This window comes from Chanodichthys erythropterus, chromosome 5 (assembly GCF_024489055.1).
Source record: "Chanodichthys erythropterus isolate Z2021 chromosome 5, ASM2448905v1, whole genome shotgun sequence".
NCBI lineage: Eukaryota > Metazoa > Chordata > Actinopteri > Cypriniformes > Xenocyprididae > Chanodichthys > Chanodichthys erythropterus.
In genome coordinates, this window is record NC_090225.1 from 18175036 (window position 1) to 18197748 (window position 22713).

Here is a 22713-nt window from a genome sequence, read left to right on the forward strand (position 1 = left end):
GTTCTCATAATTTAACAAATTTGTTCTCATAATTTAATGACTTTATTCTCATAATTTAATGACTTTATTCTCATAATTTAATGACTTTATTCTCAACATTTTATCTCGACTTTTTTTCTCAAAATTTAACGACATTTTTCTCATAATTTAACGAATTTGTGACACTGAAGACTGGAGTAATGGCTGCTGACTGTTCAGCTTTGCCATCACAGGAATTAATTAAATGTTTAATATATTAAGATAGAAGAGTTATTTTAAACTGTATTAATATTTCATAATATTACTGTTTTTACTGTATTTTTTCATCAAATAAATGCTGCCTTGGTGAGCATAAGAGACTTCTTTCAAAAACATTTAAAAATCTTACTGAGCAAAAATTTTAATAGTAGTTTCAAATGTTCTGAAATCGATAAATCATATAGACTACCTTTTTGTTGTGGTTATGGTGCTTTTTTTGTTTTTATTGTGCTTGAAAGCCTCCCATTCTATGGTGGCCGACAGAGCTCAACGCATTGCAACTGAAGAAAACACATGCAAAAAGAAATCAGAAATAAGTCGAGAAAGTTAATAAATTAAGAAATTAGTTTGACAACACATGCTGCACATTCTCACAACGCACCCAAATATAGAAATGCACTGCAAATACTACTCGCATGCGATCAGGATATTAAAATAAACAAAAAACTCACCTTTCAGGTCATCGACAGCACCACTGACGAATAGACATTAAACAATAAACATGTCCCAGCCAGGTTCTTCACTTGTTGGGGTCCCCTTGAAAAATTTTCATTGTGGTCTGTGCTGCGCAGTGCATTTCTGTATTTTGGTTACATTGTGAGCTTACACATGCAGCACATGTGGTGTTAATGAAGATGTTTTCTTAATATGCGTTTTCTTCAGTTGCAGTTTGTTGAGCTCTCTCGGCCACCGTACCATTCACTATTATATGGAAGAGATTCTGCTAAATATCTGCTTTTGTGTTCATTTTGGTCGAACTATCCCTTTAAAAATACATTCAAGTAATAAACCTTTGTGAAAGGATGGATCGATCTCACCATATTCACATCATTCACAGTAAAATGTGTATGAGTGTCTGTGTGTATGTACAGTATATGTACGTTTTCCCCCCTCAGGTTTAGTATTTGAGTGAGGCCAGTACAACTCTAACCCCTCTTTTCCTCCTTGCCCTGCCCCCACTCCATGGGTCACTCCCCCTTTCCTTCCCCCACCCTCCCTTGTGGCCCAGGAGGAGCTGGTGCTCGCAGCCCTGAGGATAGAGGCTCTACAGGTAGCCAAAAGCATCTCTCAGAGCCCTACTTTGTCCACTGTGTCCCCTCAGGTACTGCGCTGAACCAGCCCGCACCTGTGTGTGAGCGTGTGTGTGTGTGTGTTCAAGCACGTGTGTGTGTGTGTGTGTGAATGTAATATACTCCCTTCTGAAATGAGCCCCCTGACTGCACCCTTGGGTATGAGTGTTAGTACCTACCCATAAACTACCTCACCATACTGTGGACGTGACATCTCACCCCCTGGTTCTCTAACCCAGCTCCTGTCCCTCGATTGGTGCTCCTTTTTCCCAATCCAGCACCCTTTTGCATAAAAAGAGGTGTGTTTCTCCCAGGGCTTTGTGACAATCCTGCATGTTCGCCTGGACAGGAGATCCATAGAAACAAAGGTCAATGTGACTTGGAAGCTAATGCTGTATATAGTTTATGTATTATTACTTCAAATATGAATGATTTGTAGATATCATCATTTATATGCTTTTTATAAGCAAAAAGTTGAAAGCTGAATTCCTTGTCACATTCATGCTGGTTCCTGGTTTCAGTTGTTACTAATTTACACTAACTCATTGGAATACAGTGGGCATACAGATCATTTGTATGCTTGGTCTGAGGCCGCCGGCGTGGCTTCACATAAAGCTTAGCTCAGATCTGCTTTCAGTCATTTTGGATGAGCGACTGTCACCACAGTCTCAGCATTTGTACAGGAAATGGAATGAACAGACTAATCTGGTATACACAGACATATACGCACACATGCATACTACAACCCCTCTAACATGACGCCTTCTTCACGCTCCATTCTCATGATGTTGTCTTGCACGCTTCACAGTCTCGCCTCAAGAAGCCCAGCCCACGCCGCTGGAATCTCAACGGTTCCCACATGGCTAAAGTAAGAAGGACAGAAAACAACCCCTCTAAAGTCTAACTAGGTCTAGTCCATATATTCTAATCCCATTGTCCCTGTACCACCATTAGACTAAACCACCATTAGTCAGAAAATAGGTCTACTACAGACAAAAAAAGCATCTCATCCTTCTCCTGTCCTCTCTGTTCACAATCAGTATTTTTGTTGTTTTATCTAAACATTTTTAAAACTAAATACATTTAAATGATGAATTATTTATAAATTATATTAATCCTGTTTTAAGTGGGCAGATTTTTCTGCAAAAAACTTTTTTTTGTGCAATTTTTGTATAGAAACTACTTTTATTCAGCAACAATGCATTGAATTGATTAAATATGACAGTAAAAGTTTCACATTGTTGATTTTTATTTCAAATAAATGCTGTGCTTTTGAAATTTCTATCCATCAAAGAATCCTGAAAAAATAATGTAAAGGTTTCCACAAAAATATGAAACAACATTTAATATTTTCAACATGAAGACTGGAGTAATGATGCTGAAAATTCAGCTTTGCCATTACAGTAATAAATTACACTTTTAAATATATTAAAATAGTAAATAGTTATTTTAAATTGTAATCATATTTCACAATATTACATTTTTACTGTATCTTAATCAAATGAATGCAGCCTTGATGAGCAGAAGACTTAATTAAAAAAAACATAAAAAAATTTTGACCATTGCTCTTGTCCATTCAGATTTCCTTTTTTTTTTTTTTAACAAGGAACAGCAAAATCTAACCTCAAAAAATCAGTCACATACATATTAAAAACACCAACATCAACTCTAACTCATTTTCCAAACACATTTAATATGACTATCAAGTATCCACATAACTTTATATAGATCTCATAACTTCTTTTTTTTTCTAAATAATCGTTTTATCTCACTGTCAAAACTAGTGTGGTTATTTTTGTAGAAAGCTGCAGGAAAATCCACACAGACAGATAGCAAACTCTGTCACAGGACGTCCTGCATTCCACAGGTATAGTTTCTGCCCCAAATAACCTCTGGACTTCATTTCCAAAATAGACCTGAGCTTTAATGTATCAAAAGTATTTTTGGCACAGTACTGATACATTTTAGGATTATGGAGTACTTTCGTATATAAAAAGAGTGACACTGTATTATATAGCTGAATTATGGAGTAATGAGGTTTAGTGACGACTAGCCGGAATTGATGATCTTCTTAAAATATTCAGTATTTTAACATACATTATTAGATAACTCTCTTCCTGAAATAGTCCCACAGACACATTTCACATGCTGCCTCAGCACATTCTCCAAGACGTGTCTTTTTTTACCTTTTCTTGTCATTAGTGATAATTTATCATTCATCCAAATACATGGATTACATCACAACCCCACTGCTGTCTTGTCAATATTCAATTAGAAAGTTATTCCTCTGCCTCATTGCTCACCTTCTGCTGCCTGTATTTATGATTGTTGATGACCAACATGCTTTTCTCTTGGGCTGGATCACACATTCAGGGAGTTTCTAGATAAGATTATGCAGTGCAGAATTTGATTGTTGGGAAAATTGATGAGTTGGAGTCAAGACCAATGTATGTAGTCATAAGAAATCCAAGACCACAAGATTTACACTCCACCTCTGAATTTGAGAGTATCATTTCAACATTTCGTTTCAGGTTTGTACTATCAATTTGTACCTCCCGTGTGGTTTACCGTATTATGTGCAGCCCAATAATACTCAATAAATGGTATTAGGCATAAATGCTTCTTTCAGACCAAACATTATGTGATTGGCATTCTGTATTTGTACCCTAACACACGACCCCCTACCTCGTATAAGAGTCAAACTCCATTAATCTTCTAATCCAGCTCTGCTAGGAAGAATTAATCAGCTTTAATCAGCAAGTGGGTTTAAGGGCTAAACATGATGATTATTCAGTAACAACACCCCATCACTGGCTATAAAGAGGATACAGTTACCATCCGAAAATGGTACATTTATAAACATTTTATCGTAATGTTGTTATTTTAATCTGAAGGTGTTATTTAAAAAAAAATCTGATTTATTTTTCAGAAGTCAGTTATTAATCAATTAAATTACATTTATTTATTTATTTTTATTGTGCTATACAGACTTTTGTGCTTGTAGTGGCTGGTTGCATTAACTACCTAGATACATAATTTATTTTAATTTTTATCAAGGATATTTTCTTTGTCATTGATTCAAAATGGATCATCAGCTTTTATCTCCAATAACCAAACAACCTGTACTCCTGCGCTCCTCATCTGACACAGCATTCCCTCCCTGACCCGGATTCGGTCAAAGCCGCAAACTTTTCTTGACAAACAGCTTTTTGCACCCATCTCACATTGGGGATTGTCAGTCATAACATCCCAGCTGTATGCTGCAGGCCTATCGCAAATTGCTGGAGGCTTTTGAAACCCAAACAAAGAGCCTGCTCTCCATGGCATTATGGCTTTGCTGAGTAGAACCTGTAGATGATGCGCTGCTTCCCTTCAGGATGTGTGAAATGAATATTTTTGTACAGAAATAAACTCACAGGTTTTTAACGGTTTCTCCACAAAATCTCTCCTTGGCATCAGAGAGAAATGGCCTCACCGGGGGACAGTGGCGTTTCGAAGAGCTCCCTCTATTCCCGAGCATCATACATTGAAGGAGAAAGCCCTCATCTGCCACGTGACATGGACCACTCTCTGGTCATCGCCCGAGAAGAGGTATGTGCTCACCCGTTGCATGACGCCACACCACAATAAATAGACTATATATTGTGGGAGGAAAATCTTAGTGTTTTCATTTTACATTGTATTAAAAAAATTGGAATTGTTAAAGTTGAAAAGTGTGAAATGATGCAGTGCTAAGATGATAACCAATCATAAACTGCTTGAATGCACGCATCATGTTATTAAATATTCATGAGCTCTGTACAGTCAGAATGCTGTGCTTAGTTTTAGAGTCTGACGGAAGCCCATGTTGATTAACTGGAGTGATGAGAGAGTATAATTTTCTGTATTTCAGAACATTTAAAGTCAGCATGAAATGAAAATGACTTGATTTCTCATAACTCGATTTTCTGGTGAAACAACAGTCTTTCTTAGTCGACTGAAAGCTCACATTCATTCTTGAGTGCAACACCTACATCTGAAAATACAACTGATAGACAGAACCAAGCCCCTGCTTTTTTCAATAATTCATTTCAATAGGCTGTACTTCACACAAGGAAGAAAAGATCTGTTGCTACTTCCATTTCATCTTGACTTTAAGAGCATTACAGCCAGATTTTTGTGGTTACATTTCCACAGATTTTTTTGAAACAGGTTCCATGCTCATCACTTGCTAAACAAATCAGTGTTTATTAACCTCATAAATACACAAATAAGAATATTAACCAAGGATTTTTACAGTTTGAAACATGGCAAAGGATAACTTTTAAACAAGAATTACACTGGTTTAAAGGTGCCCTCGAATTAAAAATTGAATTTATCTTGGCATAGTCAAATAACAAGAGTTCAGTACATGGAAATGACATACAGTGAGGCTCAAACTTTATTGTTTCTTCCTTCTTATATAAATCTCATTTGTTTAAAAGACCTCCGAACAGGCAAATCTCAACATAACACCGACTGTTACATAACAGTCAGGGTGTACGCCCCAATATTTGCATATGCCAGCTCATGTTCCCAACATTATGAAAGGCATTAGACAAGGGCAGCCAGTATTAATGTCTGGATCTGCACAGGTGAATCAACAGACTAGGTAAGCAAGCAAGGACAATAGCAAAAAATGGCAGCTGGAGCGATAATAACTGACATGATCCATGATATCATGATATTTTTAATGATATTTGTAAACTGTCTTTCTAAATGTTTTGTTAGCATGTTGCTAATGTACTGTTAAATGTGGTTAAAGTTACCATCGTTTATTACTGTATTCACGGTGACAAGAATTCTTTATAAATCTCTCCAACAGTGTAGCATTAGCCGTTAGCCACGGAGCATAGCCTCAAACTCATTCAGAATCAAATGTAAACAATATAACAGTATACAACACTCACATAATCCGACGCATGCATGACGAACACTTTGTAAATATCCATTTGAGGGTTATATTAGCTGTGTAAACTGTTTATGCACTGTTTAAGGCAAGTGTGAGTTCAGTGGGCGGGGAGCACGAGAATTAAAGGGCCAGTAGCCCTGAATCAGCTCATTTATAATGATGCCCCAAAATAGGCAGTTAAAAAAAAGAATTAAAAAAAAATCTATGGGGTATTTTGAGCTGAAACTTCACAGACACATTCAGGGGACACCTTAGACTTGTATTACATCTTTTTTTTTTTTAAGTTCTAGGGCACCTTTAACAATTTCAAGTGTGAAAAGCTCATGTGTGTGAAGTGATGCTGTTCTTCTTTCAGGTTGTTTTGAAAGAAAAAGAAGCCATGGAGTGGAAGAGAAAATATGAGGAGAGTAGACGAGAGGTAGAAGAGATGAGGTGGGTTTTCTCACAGGACAAAGATCCCTGTGCTCTTGTGAGCTGTGACGAGCGAGGCTTGCATCATTTCCTGACCCCCACCCCCCACACTTCCATCACTTCATATCATCTCAATACTCTTCCAATCAATAAAAGTGTCCAAAATGTTCATGCACTACATATGTTCCTTAGCTGATATGACACCCCTCAGATCAAAATGAGATGATCTGGCAGCACCATTTGAAATCCCCGTGCAGTAAACCATGCAAGTCTCTGTTTACAGCACATGCATCAACCTCAGTCCACCTCTCAATCGGTTTATCTCTTTCCTACTCTTTTTTTTGAAGTCAAGCTTAAGTAGAAAGCCAATTAAAGACGGCCTTAATGTGTCAGATGTGCCAGGCGTGGGGGCTGGAGAAGAGAGGGAATAGATGGAAGATTATGTAGTTATGTTTTTTTAACCTTCTGGAAAACACATATAACTGTCTTGTCATTCAGTTAAATGCAATTTTAAGGTGGTTGTATTAGTTTTTACTTTAGAATCTCTTAACTGAGAGGTTAAATCAGTTACGCAGTTAATGTTCAGCATTATTGAAGCTCTTTATCCCCTCACTGCACTATTAAAAGAAATGCAGTATTGTACCTCCTTCCTATCAGAAGACAGTTGAGAGAACAGGACATGTTTTAAAACTGTCCTTTTGTTTTCAAGGGGCAAAGTGAACAAGACAATCGGGAAGGGTTGAGGATTACAGCCAGCTGGACTGGGCCTTGTTAGTGTGGATAAGAATGGAGCTTAGTTCATTAGCCTGATTGGGCTCAGGATAAGGAAGGCCTAAGAGGCTAAGGGAAGACGTAGCTAATCCATCTGCTTACTGTGCCGGCAACCTGCTTTTCTCCAAGCAAGGCTTTCTGCCAGCCGAACTCCAGTAGTCAAACACATGACAAAGCAAATGCCAATTTCTTGACCTTTCATGTCATCAACCTTGTTTAGAAGTATTTAAAGTCATTGTTATCTCAGCATGTTTTGTCATCTGTGCTGCTTAGTTGCATTTATATTATGTTATCAACCAATCCGTTTTTTTTTTTTACTGACATCTGTGACAGAGCGGATTTTTCTGCGTGCCTGCAAACTTGGATGCTTTGACATCCAATTTGGGACACTTTCAAATGCGATTCTAAATCCTGTTTCTAGTTTAGGGTGATCCGATCACAAGTGGTTAGCCAAGATGGATAGCTGGAAGTAATGTGTCTCAGATGCATCTGCTGTGACCACTTGTGTTCAGATTTCGAGGGGAGGGTCTCTGACTTCGTGAATACATGCCACTCACTACGTCAATGTGTTACTGCATGTTGGCAAATCATAAAAAAGTAAACAAACAAAACTGAAAGAAAGCGTGAAAAAGATGGCACACATTTCCCCCTTCTATACATTTTGAGTTCTTTTAGCGAAGTACCAGTATGAAGCTCAGCCCTATTTTCTTTTAAAGCAACTTCCTCTGTATGTGGTTTCAGTGATCAGATCACAAAACATTTTGGACCCTGCTTACACTTGTATTTAATGCTAACCACTTGTGATTGGATCATCTGATACAGATCCAGGTTTAAACTTGATCCTTCAGAAATCAATGTAATATGCTGATTTGGTGCTTTGAAAACATTTCTTCTTATTATCAACAGTTATTGCTTTATATTTCTGTGTAAACTATGAGACATTTTTGTTCAAAAGAATAGCATTTATTTGAAGTATATATATTTTTGTAACAATGTAAAAGTCTATGTAAAAGTTAATGTGTCTTGCTGCATAGAAGTATTAAAAAAACTTACTTACCCAAAACATTTGAACAGTAGCTTACATCAATCCTATTTTATTCCTCTGGATACTTGATTTTTAAAATAATACACTACAGATATATATGCATTAATACAATTGTTTGTGAAAGGTCACAGCCTGTTTTATTTATTTAGAGCTTTATGTGGGAAGCAAGTTTGCTTTAAAAGATCTGATCTTGCAGTATAAATGCATCTTATTTGAATAGTAACTTGATTTTTGCTTATTCTTCGCAGGAGGATAGTTATGGAGTATGAGAAGACCATTGCAGAGATGATTGGTGAGTCTTGATTGCTAAATACGATTTCATCTTCTCCTGGGGATTTCTAATTTATGTGTTTCGGTTCTATTTATCTGGGCTTTTCTTATGCTACAATGCTATAAATGAACAGGCACAGCCCTTTCCCAGTCATGCCACACAAACACACATATGCAATACATTTTTGTTAATTTCTCATTTAATTTGCAGACAAATCTTTCGTGCCTCTGGACCCAAACACTGGTCAGTTATAAGCACAAACCTTCATGTCTCCCTGTATATTTCACTCGACTCAGAAAACTTAAACATGTTTCTGCTTAAACATTTTCCTTACCCAACTGACAAATTAATCTAATTTCTTTGCCTCTTCAGTATTTACGTCCATGTGAATACTGTAGGCTGTGTGCGTTCGTTCTTACATATTCAGATTGTGATCTTGGGTGTCTGGTTTAACCTTGACATGCTTTTCTCTGTTTGCACAAAGAAAAAAAATATTTTCATTACCTTTTTTCATTCTTCATGATGAAATTCCATCCTTGATATTCCACTTGATTTTATTTTCACTTTATTTTTTAAATCATGTTATTTTTCCTTTGTTCATTTTTCTTGGCCACTTTTCTGGCTTTCATCTCCTTTCTTACTTTTCTTCCTTGACGCTTTCATTAATTTTAAAATTCTTCCATGTTTGAGACACGCTTTTCTCTCTCACATGTCCCACCCTGCTGGCTTGACTAAATGCCGTCCCTTCTTTCTGTTTTGCTCCCTCTGTCCCCCATAAATATTTGATAAATCACACAGGCATGCCTGGTAAGTAACTGCAACTCTTTAATTTTATTGTTTGTGTTGCATCCACCACATCTGATAGTGACGGACAAGGAGAGTTTTCTCTTGTTATAGCCTGATATTGTGTCTCTCCTGTTAGCATCATCTGCTTTTGCTCTTCAGGTCTTTGTGTAGGCCTTTTCTCAAAGATCTTCCATCGCCAGCTCATCTGTGTTGGGGAAGCTACTTTGATACTGTACTTTTCAAAAGGACAAGTTCATCCTAATTTAAAGTAGCCTAAGTACAATCAAGCTACCATTTAGAAAAAAAGTAGTTACAGCTCAGCTGAAAACAGTTGTATTTTTGTGGAAAACAAGATACATTTTTTCAAGATTTTTTGATGAATAGAAATTTCATTTATTTAAAAAAATAGAAATCTTTTGAATCTAATGTATTTGTCCTTGCTGAATAAAGATACAGTATTAATTTCTTTTATTTAAAAACAAAACAATACTCACTCTAAACTTTTAATCGGTGGTGTACATTCAAACTAAACTAAGTAAATTTTATATCATTGATTAGAAACATGTGACAGACTATAATATTTATCTCCAAAAAAAGGTAGGGAAGTTAGTTTGCGACACACAACTAAGCGATGAATCAGTTTAATCAGTGAATCTGTTTTTTTAAACCAGTTCATTAAAATGAACCATTTGGTAGGCTTGTGCTAAGTAAGTCCTTCAAAGGTCTTCTCATCTCTCACAGTGTTTCAGTGGTTTGCCCATCATTGAGTGTGTGTGTGTGTGTGTGTGTGTGTATGAATGAGTGTTGTCTGCATGTATCATAGAGATGCAGGGTCGAAATCTGCATTTTCATTTGTCATTATCAAAAATGTAGACTAGTGGTGTAGAGTATAACATCACCTCTGAAGTACCCAGAGAACTGTAAAATTAACCTCTGCCGCATCCAAAACCACATCTGTTTGAGTGTATTGTGTGCTCGTGTATCATATAATATAAACCTATAATGGATTTTTGTGTTTGTGTGTATGTCTCAGAGGGTGAACAGAGGGAGAAGACTTTGTCTCATCACACTATTCAACAGTTGATCCTGGAGAAAGACCAGGCTTTAGCTGATCTCAACTCTGTGGAGAAATCTCTTGCTGACTTATTCCGGCGCTACGAGAAGATGAAAGATGTTTTGGAAGGCTTCCGCAAAGTAAGCCGTTTTGCACTGAGATTGTTAAAGGTTAAAGTCATTGGGTCTCATTCATGAAACACGAGCAGAACGAATTTTTGTGTAAATCGTGTGTAAAGTGGTTCTGGCGTAAATTTTCAGATTCATTAAAAAATGTGTATTTTCCAAATGTTAGTTGGTAAGAAAGAAATTTACACCTGCTCCCAGTCACACGTAAATAGTGCGTTTAACATCCGAACGTTTTGCTCATTAATAAGGCTGCATTTTAATTCACCTTAATAAGGTATATATTTACACAGCATTTTGAAAAAATATTATATATAGTAATTACATACGTTTTTTCTTTTTACTTTTATTGTGAGAGCCAGTAATAGCATCTGCAAACGGAGCACTTTAATCAAAGAATTAACTGATTTCAATAGGGCTGGGCAAACTAATGGCCCCAAATGGCCAAAATCCTTCGTTTGGTGTCATAATATGATGCCCATATATAGTTGTCAGTCGGATTTAATGGGCGGGATTTATGGTAATTGAGAATGAGCGTGCACGCACGTCCCATTTACGACTGATTGGAATTCATTAACACACACACACACATTTCACTATCATATCTGACGTTTACGAAGTATTTGTGAATCAGAAGAGTTTTCGGGAAGGTCTCTTTATGCGCAAATCACTTACATATTTACTCATATATTCACTTACATATTTATCTCATATATATACGAATGTTTCATGAATGAGACCCTTTGAGTTTCTATTTGCAATTCTGTATTGTGATGTACTTCTGAGCAAAACAGAATATTTAATGTGAAAAATGTAGGTCGGAACTTGATTTTATATTAGATCGTGGTCATTACGTACCAAAATGGAGCCAAGCCAAATGCAAGCTTGCTAAAACAATGCCCGAGTTAATATGGTTGTTTGTTAACATTATCCAATAAGCTGTGTAGCTCATTATTAATCATTATTATCAGTCATTTACTCACTTCAGCTCTTTGTTTTCCCATCAGAATGAGGATGTGCTGAAGAAATGTGCGCAGGAGTACCTGTCTCGTGTCCGTAAGGAGGAGCAGCGCTACCAGGCCTTGAAGATCCACGCTGAGGAGAAGCTGGATAAGTAAGTACAGATCTTTCACAGGCAATCCATGCGTATGTTTTGAACATGATTTGCTTTGTTAAGGAATTATGTTGCCTGGAACAACAACTGTTAGGCTAATTAAGGGTTAGACTTAAACTGTGCACTCAGTGTTCTATAAGAGTCCTCAGAAATATGAAATGATGGCATGTCTTTGACCATGTGGCACCCGCAGGGCCAATGCTGAAATTGCTCAGGTGAGATCCAAAGCCAAGCAGGAGCAGGCAGCATATCAGGCCAGTCTGAGGAAAGAACAGATGAAGGTGGACTCACTGGAGCGCACACTGGAACAAAAGGTTTGCTCACACTCACAAATCCACATGCTCATCTGCTAAAGTCATATCTTGCAAGCCTAAAAATTACCTATTTTATTTTGTTGTTTTTTAAAGCATTTATTTGATTTTTTAAGTAAACAAAATAATGTAATTTTATGTATATAGGGGTGTGACGAGATCTCGTGTCACGAGATCTCGCGAGACTAAAATGTGACGAGATTTCTCGTTGAGGCGGAAAGTAGTCTGGTGATGTTGCCATGACAGAGTGGTTAGGATGATTAGGAAAGAATATGCCACCGCTATATTTACATTATGCCTCCACTGTCGTTTTGCTTTTTATAGAAATAAAAAACAATGAATGACTATTTTTATTAACTAACATAAACAAAGATTAATAAATACTGTAGCAAATATATTGCTCATTGTTAGTTGATGTTGGTTAATACATTAACGTTAATAAATGAGACCTTATTGTAAAGTGTTAACATTTTTATTCATACTGTTTTTATTTCTATGATCAGTTTGTGGAAAGGAGTTCAGTTAGGAGGTCAAAAGTTGTAGAAGCTCATAAATCATGTACAGTAAGGCCTAAAGAGACTGAAATCATACAGAAGAGAAGCCAGTCAGTTGAGTTTGTGGCAAAACCTTTTACAGTACTTGAGTATTGTTGTATTTCGCCATTGAGGATTTCTTAAAAATAATGTGTAAAAGTCTTGTCTCGTCTCGTGAGATACCGGTCTCGTCACCCCTATATGTATGTATATATATATATGTATATATATATATTTATGCTCAAAATCTGCAAAGGGGTAATTAAATTAAACAAATCATGTAAAAATGTATCATCTTTTATTGGGAAATTACACATTTATCAAACTTTGATAATTGCCTTAATAAGAAGATAGTAATCAAACTACATTTGATAAAAATCACTTGTCAAGAATATATAATATATATTACATCAGCATGTGAGAGACTGTAGGGACTCATCTCAAGATCACTCTTTTAACAGTTCATCTTTTGGCAAAATTATGAAAAAACATCAGTCAAAAATAGAAAATTTTTGAAAATATTCAAATCAGTGTCAGAATAAGAATGCGTAGTTTGTGCATAAAGAATGTCCATCAAAATATAACGTACAACTTCCTGCTTCCGTCAGGAACCAACACATATTGAACGATGTTCACTATCTCAGCGAAGTTTTTCTTTTGGATTAGCATTTATTATCTTTAGCATGTAAAACAGAAAACAGTTTTAAATTGTAATAATATTTCACAATATTACTGTTTTCACTGCATTTTCTTTTCAAATAAATGCAGCCAAAATAAGAGTCTTCTTTCAAAAACATTAATTTTTTATTTTTTTTATTTTACCAACATTCAGATGACATAATGTTTTATCTTTTTACAGAACAAAGAGATCGAGGAACTGACCAAAATTTGTGATGAACTGATTGCCAAGATGGGGAAGAGCTAGCCGTCCGTTCGTCGAGTTCTGTCCAAACCACAAAGAGACACAAGAACAATGACTGGACAACGGTGTAAAGACAGAGGAGCAAGATTAAAGGGTTCGGTATTGTTTTTCCTCTTTCTAATGGACAGAACAATGAACCAACAAAACAAAAGGATCTCACACTACTGACTTCTACACATAAACTGGAATCCCAATGACTGGGAGGACACACTAGATTCTGGCTGTAATTATTTTCTCTTCATTTTGATGTATTAATGTACACCAACTTACCTATGTTGAGGGTCTTGTGAAAGTACTCCCCATTAGTAGAGACTTTTTTGAGAGTCTGTATAGCTCACACACACACACACACACACACACACACACACAGAGAGCATGTGTTTATAGTGAGTGTGAAGTTATGAGTGTCGATGCCATGACAACCGCTGATGGAGTCGACTGTTAAACTGATTCCTGTTGTACCCTCTTCTTAACTTGAAAACAGAAATGACCAGAGAGAATATATATGATATAAAACAGATGAATTAATCATTCAGTTGTCACAAAGTGGTATTCATGATCATGAATAAAAAATGCATGTTGTAGGCCTTGACGGTTTTGTAAATATAAAAATGACTTGAATATAGTAAAGGAACACAACTGCAGATTTTGATACTGTTGGTTTGATCTGCTTCCTTGTGTATCTTTGTAGATACTTGTTGTTCATTTGTTTTGTTGTCTTCTAGCAACACTGATGTTTGATTTTATTTTTGGATTTTATTTTGATATATAAATGAACCCACTTGTTACTGTCAGTGGTTTGAGCTAATTTAATCTGAATGGTTTTGTCCTGCTATAGCTGATGTTTCACACAGCAGAAGCTCTGTAATTTAAACAGGACATGCTTACAAAGTGCAATAAAAGATGGCAATACAGCTCTTCTGTTCATCTGACCCAAATTGCATAGATACAAAGTTAATATACAAAATGTAAAGGCATGATGTTTGATGCAATAATAATTATATTTATTCATTCAGCAGACGTTTTAGCCTCCCACTAGGGAGAAAAAGCAATAATGTTGTTAATTAAAAAACAATGAATCTTGCCGACATGATCCTACGTATGTGCATAAAAAGATGCATTAGTTAGCAAGCAGATGGCTCTTAAAATCACACCAGACAGGCTATATTAGTGGCAATTACATGCTGGCACAAAACCAAACTGTCTGTGAGTGAGGAAAAAAAAACATTTTTTTATATATATTTTGTATGTGTATTATATTACAATTATATACACAATTATATTGTATTATTTACAATTATATACAATTATTAGGGCCCGAGCACCAAAGTACGATTGGTTTTCCTCCGTTTTTTATTATTATTATTTTCCAAACATAATCGCATTTTTGAGGGCCTAAACATGCTCGAAAACTCACAGAACTTTGCACACGCATCAAGACTGGCGAAAATTGACATCTAATATAGGTTTCAGAAATGGGAGGGGCAAAATGGCTCGAGAGCGCCACCTATAAAACTTCAACGGTGTGCGCCTCGGGCTACGTTCGACGTACGTATACGAAATTCGGTACATAAGTGTACCGTCCCATTACCTACAAAAAAGTCTCTTAGAGCTAAGTCCTAAACACAACAGGAAGTCAGCCATTTTCAGGCCTCATACTTTAACGAACTCCTCCAACAGTTTTAATCCGATCATCTTCAAATTTGGTTTGTGTAATCATAAGGCTTGTTATATAATAACATTTCTTTTATTATTTTGTCATATCAGCCCTGAAAGTGCAAAAAAAAAAAAAAAAAATGTAAGTGTATGTAAGTGAAGTTACATATAGAAATAAGTAATACAAAATAAGAAGTAGTAGTAAGAGGAACAACTGATCTAATTATTAATTTCATGTAAAGGTTTGATTTTGGTTACCCGTACCACATGCACATATTCAAATAGCCTTTGCGTCAACTATTTGATTGGCTGTGCTCACTGTTCTGCTGTGTCACAAAGGGAAATGATGTGAGTACTGTACATGGAGGCAATAGCTTAATGAAATCTGGTGTATCAGACCCCTGGCTTGCATGCAATACTGTATGGGGTGGAGCACAGTTTCGATCCCTCATCTCTGATTAGTCAAGATGGTGAGAATCCATTCAGATCTTAAGACCGAAGCACAGGCCTCAGTGGACAGGCTGGTAATCTGTGAGTCCTCACTGCTGTTGAGTATTAGCTCTCCAAAAGCAGGGCTTAAGCTCAGGGCTTTTAAGAGCAAACAACCTGCTTTTCATCGTGCTAACCTGACAGCCATAGACCACCAGCGACATGAGAGCGGTCCATTTCTTCCTGCTGCTGGGCCTGGGCCTCATCCTCCTCACGGCTCACAGTGAGTACTTCTTGGTTGTTTCTGCTTTTTAAGAGTTTTCGCTCTTGTCTTTTCAGTTACCATATGTATGCCACACTCTCAAATCTTGATTAGCTTTTCAGTCTAGACGTCTCAGTCTGGTATTTTGGCTTTTCTCTGTTGTTTTCATCAGTTTTAATTAATTTAGTTTTTCCAATTTCCTCCTTTTGAAGTGTCCTTTTGCTTGAGAATATCTTGTTGGCCTAGAGGAAGGTGTTAAAGGACTAACAGAAAATAACTGGTGCAAATCAATCCCTTAAACAGATTGTGGGCTAAAAAGAGTTTGCAAGTCAGGTGGTGTCATTTTTCTTAGATTGCTGGACCAAAAAAGAGTGAATATCTTACTTTACCATGTAGTAATGTCCAAAACAGCAGTGCATTCAATATTAAAATGATTTTATTGTAGTCCAAAACTATTCAGATATATTTGAGAAATGAGAGCTGAAATATTCCCAGCATACTTACAAGTATATTTGTGCTGTAATACAAAACTGTCTGGATATATTTGAAAAATGACAGCTGAGGTCAGACATAGAGTAACTGGCGATTGCTTGTTCTTTCTTGTTATGGATGTTGTGTGCAGATGATATGTAACAACTTTATTATTAACCTCTGCTGGACGGTTTTTGGTTAATGCAAATAAAGGACATGACAGCATTAGTTCCAAACCAGAGATTTATTTCAAATGTTCTTTTGAAGGACAATGAATAAAACATTTAGCAACTTACGTGACATCCTAGACGAGTCCAGGTACAGGATTCAGCAGGGTGTTTTGTACATTTCTCGTATAAATTTTGCTCTAGAACGTTCTTAAAATAACATTATTATTAACTATATAAATGTCACATGATCCTTCAGAAATCATTCTGATATCCTTAGGTGCTCAAAAATCATTTCTTACTATTGTCAATGTTGAAAACAGTAACTTTTGAATGGTGGTGTCCAACTCAACAGACAGGAAATAACAGTGTATTGTACATTTTGGGAGAGAGAAAGGATGGCGTTTTAGATAAATGCTTAGAAAGAAGCACTTTAAAAGTTCATTTCAAACTGATTGAATAGCCTGCCAGTAAATAGCTTTGAGTCTGTCCTGTGAACTGAGTGACTCAGATGCAGCAGAAGGATGTCTTTAGGGTGAACTAACAGTGCTAAGACACACATAGCAGATACTTTAAAAAGCGATGCCTGTTTTTGAAGGTGTTACAGTCATGCCGGCATAGAGTTTACGTGCCTGATCTTGTGGGTTTGAACTTCAAAGGATGTTTGTTTAAAAAAAAAAAAAGCACTTTTAGGAGATGATAACAAAGAAGCATAAGAAAAAGGCTTAGCCACAACATATACTGTTGGGCATTTACAAAACATTGACTTCTGTTGACTTCCCTTGGGTCTGTTGAAGCAAAGATCTGTCGTAGGATGAAATGTCAATGTTCTGTTTATAGACTTCATAGACCAGAGGGTTTAGATAATATATATATATATATATATATATATATATATATATATATATATATATATATATATATATATATATATATATATATATATATATATATATATATATATATATATATATCTTTTTATTGATCTCATGTTGATGGCATATTTGCTGTGTTTTTAAAGCTGCTTCATCGTGGAAATTGAGATCACATCCTTATCTGCCTATGTCATTGTAAAGTAGAGTGACATTTTCCCTTCTCCACATTAAAAATGAAAATGCCATAAAATATATTAAGGTTTGTTTAGTCAAATGCAAATTATTATGCCACCGTGGAGACTGAAATTTGTCTTCATTGCTGGAGCCATGGTCTAGGCATTAGTGTACATGGATACATTGCACTGAACCATAGTTCTCATGTGGACAATTTTGATACAGACTTTTAACATATCATAAAAGTGTCAAAAAAGAAAGAAAATGTTACAAGATAAAAAAATATAGTAAACTGTGTGGCTGTATCTAATTTGCTCTTTTTGTTTTAATTTATTATTATTATTATTTTTTATTGTTATTTTAATACAATACCCTTAAAACATATGAAATTTATCTGAGAAAAATTGCATAAAATATTAAGACTTGTTTTTATTACCCTATTAACAAATAAATAAACTTATTAAATAAAATAAGTAATAAACAAACAAAATAAATGATTTGTTAATAATAATCATAATACATTTAATTGTTAAGAAAAAAATTATATTTAACTTTTACCGGAAAACAATACAAAAATACTGATTAAGAAAAGTAATAAATATTGATGGATCAGTACTTACACTTTAGTTTTTTTTTTAGTTTTTTTTTTTTTAGTTTTTTTTTTTTTTAGAAAAATTCATATTCAACGGCATTCTTCCCCCTTTGTCTCTCTTTAGGTGAGGCGCTGAAGTGCTACACCTGCATGGGCTCTACAGATGAAGACTGTAATCGCCAGGGCTCCAAAACGTGTCCGAGCTACTCAGATGCATGTGCTGTTGTTCGGGGACATGGGAGTAAGTTTAATGGGTACATAGTTAATAGTTAATCTTCCTGCATGGATGGATGAGAGGAAACTGGGCGAGAACATTTTTTTTATTTCCTTGGATGTAGGTGATGAATCACAGAGGGATAAATCTTTAGAAAAGTCATTAACGACTGTGTGTGTGTGTGTGTGTGTGTGTGTGTGTGTTTTAAGGGGAGGCACTGGATCAGGTTGGTGGAAGACAGACTGTTCTGTCTGGCTCCAGCTTAGAAATAGCAGGAGGTCTACAGCTTCCTTATGCGGATCAAAGCACATTAATATGTAATCACGCTCTCATACCGGTCTTGTCTTTGTTAGGTGGTGTAATGAAGTCGTGCTCGTACAAATCCTTCTGCAGCCAGGCTAACAGCCAGGGCTACAGAGCTCCAGGGGTCAAAGTTCACTGCTGCTACTCTGATGACTGCAATGTGGCAGGACACGGCACCAGAAACAGCACAGGCTTCGGCTTCCTTCTGGGCCTTCTGTTATTCGTCTGGCATCTGTTGTCAAACTAATGTTGCCCTAGACCAGGGGGTGTCCAATCCTGCTCCTGGATGGCCACTATCCTGCAAAGTTTAGCCCCAATCCCAATTAAACACACCTGAAGCAGCTAATCAAGGTCTTCTAGGAATACTAGAAACTTCCAGGCAGGTGTGTTGTGACAAGTTAGAGCTAAACTCTGCAGGACAGTGGCTCTCAGGACCGAGTTTGGACTCCCTTGCCATAGACGAACTGACCTGGCTATTACCATTGTGGAAATTGACGGAACTATGTATACTCTGTGATTGTTGAAATGTCAGCAAGTGTACTGCCATGAAATTGTGCATGCAATGCATATAAAGCACTCATACACAGAACTTCACATACACAGATATTGTCACATTTCTATTCTGCATAAAGCAAATGTATTTATTATTGTTTAAGACTTTTTAGGAATTCAATAAAGCTGAAAGCCTTTGATTATTTTAGGCCAAATGGAACTACATGAACTCTATTAAAGGGATAGTTTACATAAAAAGGGAACTCCTGTCATCATTTACTCACCCTCATGTCATTCCAAACCTTTTTTGTTTGATACACAAATATCAGAATGTTAACCTGTATTCATTTTCATTGTTTTTTTTTTTAAGCAATAGAACAGCTTCACCATTCTAGTAGATAACTCCATTTGTGTAATTGAGTAAGTGATGACAGAATTTTTATATTTGGGTGAAGTATTCATTTAAAAGCCGTTTTAGTATTCTGAACAAAGAGAGAGGGAAGAAAGAGATGTTTTAAGATGAGTCTCAAACATGCTGTAAATTAATGTGTGTTATTTTCCATACATGGAAATGAACATGAATATATCATGCAAGAATACACACTCTCTGGCCTGTTTTGCTTTTGTGCTTGATTGTAAATAAACATTGATTTTCCTTATAGTTTAATGTATTTTTTAATAAATAGGCGTACTATCAGGAAGGTGAAATGCGTGTTTTATTTTCTAATTATTTGTATTATTATTAAATACATTCAAAATGAAGTGTTTCCCCAGACGCCCTTAAGTGTTCTACCTCTATTTAACACAAGGTGTCGCTATAAATTAACAAATCAACAATATTCGAGTTGTTAAACGAAAGGGACGCTGTTGGCACGCATGCAAGTTCCAGCCCACCCTGAACACCTGGACCTGGCCAAGGTAGGCACATCTGTCGGACGGATTGCAGTTTTAAAGTTTTCATTTGAACCTCACGCAAACTTGTTGAAGTTTTCAAATAATAGGCTATTAATCGTCACAGCTGTGGCAACCTGAAGAGTAGGCCTACGTGGCATGTGTTGTGAATTTGAGAGTTGTTGGTTTATGATTAACGCTAATCCTTGTTTCTATTTGTTTATCCATCAATTTTATGAACCATATTTCATTTTAAGCATGTATTTGTAAAACTATTTCTCAAATATTTATCCGAGTAGCCATCGTTTATACCAAATAGTTACTATTAATCTGTCTTTCTGCGCATTAAATAAATATGGGCTGTCAAAATGTGTCAGAAGCTTTCAGAATCTTTCTGTAATTTTAATTAGTAATTTTATTATTATTGTATTTTTTATGACTTGATATGATGTTTAACACAACGTTATCCCTTAGTGAACTGTAGTATAGTCAGTCAGTCAGTACAGTATTTTCGTTTTTTACACACACACAGAGAGAGAGAGAGAGAGAGAGAGGTGTTTTAAGAAAATTAATTTGCCAGTTGTATGAAGATAAAGGCTTTGATTTCTTTGAGGTTTTAGTTCAGAGGCTTAAAATCATGTTGGTCATTAAGTCAAAGCAGGACATGTGGTTATTTAAGGTGTAATTTAAACCTAGCCCTTATTGCCTGTTGTCATTTCCATTCCTTTCTTTTCTTTCTCTCCAATTTTGCATAAACCTTTCTTCCCTTGTTCCCCTCCGCTGAGGCTTGCAAGTCTTTCTTTTGACAGACAGGTGTGATAGTGTGAACGAACTGCCCCAGAGGGGGATAAAGAATGACCCCAAACTGTGATGCTCCAGGGCCGTTCCACTGGGTGCTCTGCTTTGCTTGTGTCAGTCCTCATCAGACCTCATCAGCTTGATTTGGAGATTTCATTCTCACTTTCAGGAAGACCTTAGCATGGGGAGTAAAGCTGCAGATTGCAGAAAGGTTGGGTAAAGTGCATCTTACAATTATTCATGTAATTTTTAAGGTACCTGGAATGGCAGTATGGGAGTTTTCCTCCATGTAAAGTTCTTCGGATGTCTGTTGACTAATATTTTCTGAGCTTGCACAAACTTTTATCCTAGGTGCCTTTAAGCTTATAGGGAAAATGATATCCAAAAAAAAAAATAAAAAAATTAAAATATGCTACCGGTTGCCATGTGTGCGTAAAGGTCATTGCTATGGTGACCATCTATAGAAGAAATTGCTCATTTGATCATCCCTAGGTAGCTGCTCAAGTCTAATCCATTTCTACCTAGGGACACTATTACTGTAAATCCCATTTTCACTATGGCAAGCCTTAAGCCAAGTGCCATATATTGGGATGCTGGAAACCAGACGATGGTCGTTTTGATCTCCTAGAAAGTCTTGCCAGCACACGGTCTGGTCCACACATGAACTATGTGATGTTAGGTTCTCATAATTGCTTTTTGCAGGCCGCCAGAATCTTAAAAAGATGATGAATATAACTTCATTATGTTTTACTCTGTTGAGGAATACAAATATTTGGTCCAAGGTGCAACATGTATTTAGGTCAGTGACGTTAAATACACATCTTCTATGATTATTTTTCTTTTTATATCTCAGTTTTTTTTATATTTTTGTGGCGGTAAATCTGGATTTTGTCAATGAGTCTTAAAATATCATATTATTTGGCTTTTTTATGATTAAGCAAGGTTAGTTCAGATTGTAAAATTTAATGTGCTGCAACTTTCCCAAAAAATAAATAAATAAATAAATATATATATATATATATATATATATATATATATATATATATATATATATATATATATATATATATATATACATATATATAGATTAATCATTCTTAATATTTGTAAAAAATATTTTTTTTATATATTATTATTAATAATAATAATAATAATAATAATAATAATGATTAATTGTACACATTCACGGTTACACCTGCATGACATTTTAAGAGCTAGAAAATTCTGTCATCATTTACTTACCCTCATGTTGTTCCAAACCTATATGAGTTTCTTTCTTCTGTTGAACACAAAAGAAGATATTTTGAAAAATGTTGGTAACCCAACAGTTGATGGTGGCCATTGACTTCCATAGTATATTTCCCTATATGGAAGTCAATGGCCACCATCAACTGTCTGGTTACCAACATTTTTCAAAATATCTTCTTTTGTGTTCAACAGAAGAAAGAAACTCACACAGATTCGGAACAACTTGAGGGTAAGTAAATGATGACGAATTTTTCATTTTTGAGGGAACTATTAATTTAAACTGAAAATGCTTTAAAACCCATGTTAATACAAGTAGTACATTGCCATGTCTGTTTTAATCTAGATTTTTTAAATATTTTTTCCCTTTTCTTTATTGTTGACACTCTTGTACATCACTGACCCATTTGCAGCTCAGTGTTTTGAAGAAAGAGCCCATGGAGCTAGTCTAGTGAAAGCTGGGTATTACATCAGAACATGAATTTGTTAAATTATTTGACAGTTGTTCCTCTTCTCACCACGCATTATAGGTACTGAACAGCAGCATTGGTCAAGTGTCATATT

General features: G+C 35.8%; 2 protein-coding genes across 9 annotated transcripts in view; both read left to right on the forward strand.

Moving 5' to 3' along the window:
• Window positions 1-14618, forward strand: part of LOC137020606 (transforming acidic coiled-coil-containing protein 2-like) — a 31528-nt gene extending 16910 nt beyond the window's left edge. Inside the window, exons 10-20 of one of the 8 annotated variants that reach the window (XM_067386387.1) lie at window positions 1247-1339; window positions 2116-2175; window positions 3109-3174; window positions 4767-4898; window positions 6593-6669; window positions 8713-8756; window positions 8946-8978; window positions 10555-10715; window positions 11708-11814; window positions 12008-12128; window positions 13518-14618. In XM_067386387.1, coding sequence (XP_067242488.1) covers window positions 1247-1339; window positions 2116-2175; window positions 3109-3174; window positions 4767-4898; window positions 6593-6669; window positions 8713-8756; window positions 8946-8978; window positions 10555-10715; window positions 11708-11814; window positions 12008-12128; window positions 13518-13583 — 960 coding nt within the window. In that variant the 3' untranslated portion in view covers window positions 13584-14618. The remainder of the gene's footprint in view (window positions 1-1246; window positions 1340-2115; window positions 2176-3108; window positions 3175-4766; window positions 4899-6592; window positions 6670-8712; window positions 8757-8945; window positions 8979-10554; window positions 10716-11707; window positions 11815-12007; window positions 12129-13517) is intronic. The other 7 variants (XM_067386386.1, XM_067386389.1, XM_067386390.1 and 4 more) reach the window with 7 other exon arrangements.
• A 389-nt stretch (window positions 14619-15007) lies between these two features.
• Window positions 15008-19630, forward strand: ly6pge (lymphocyte antigen 6 family member pge). Its single transcript, XM_067385289.1, has 3 exons — window positions 15008-15948; window positions 18331-18447; window positions 18774-19630. The coding sequence occupies exons 1-3, from the start codon at window positions 15888-15890 to the stop codon at window positions 18968-18970; spliced, it is 375 nt and encodes a 124-aa protein (XP_067241390.1). The 5' UTR covers window positions 15008-15887; the 3' UTR covers window positions 18971-19630.
• The last annotated feature ends 3083 nt before the right edge of the window (window positions 19631-22713 follow it).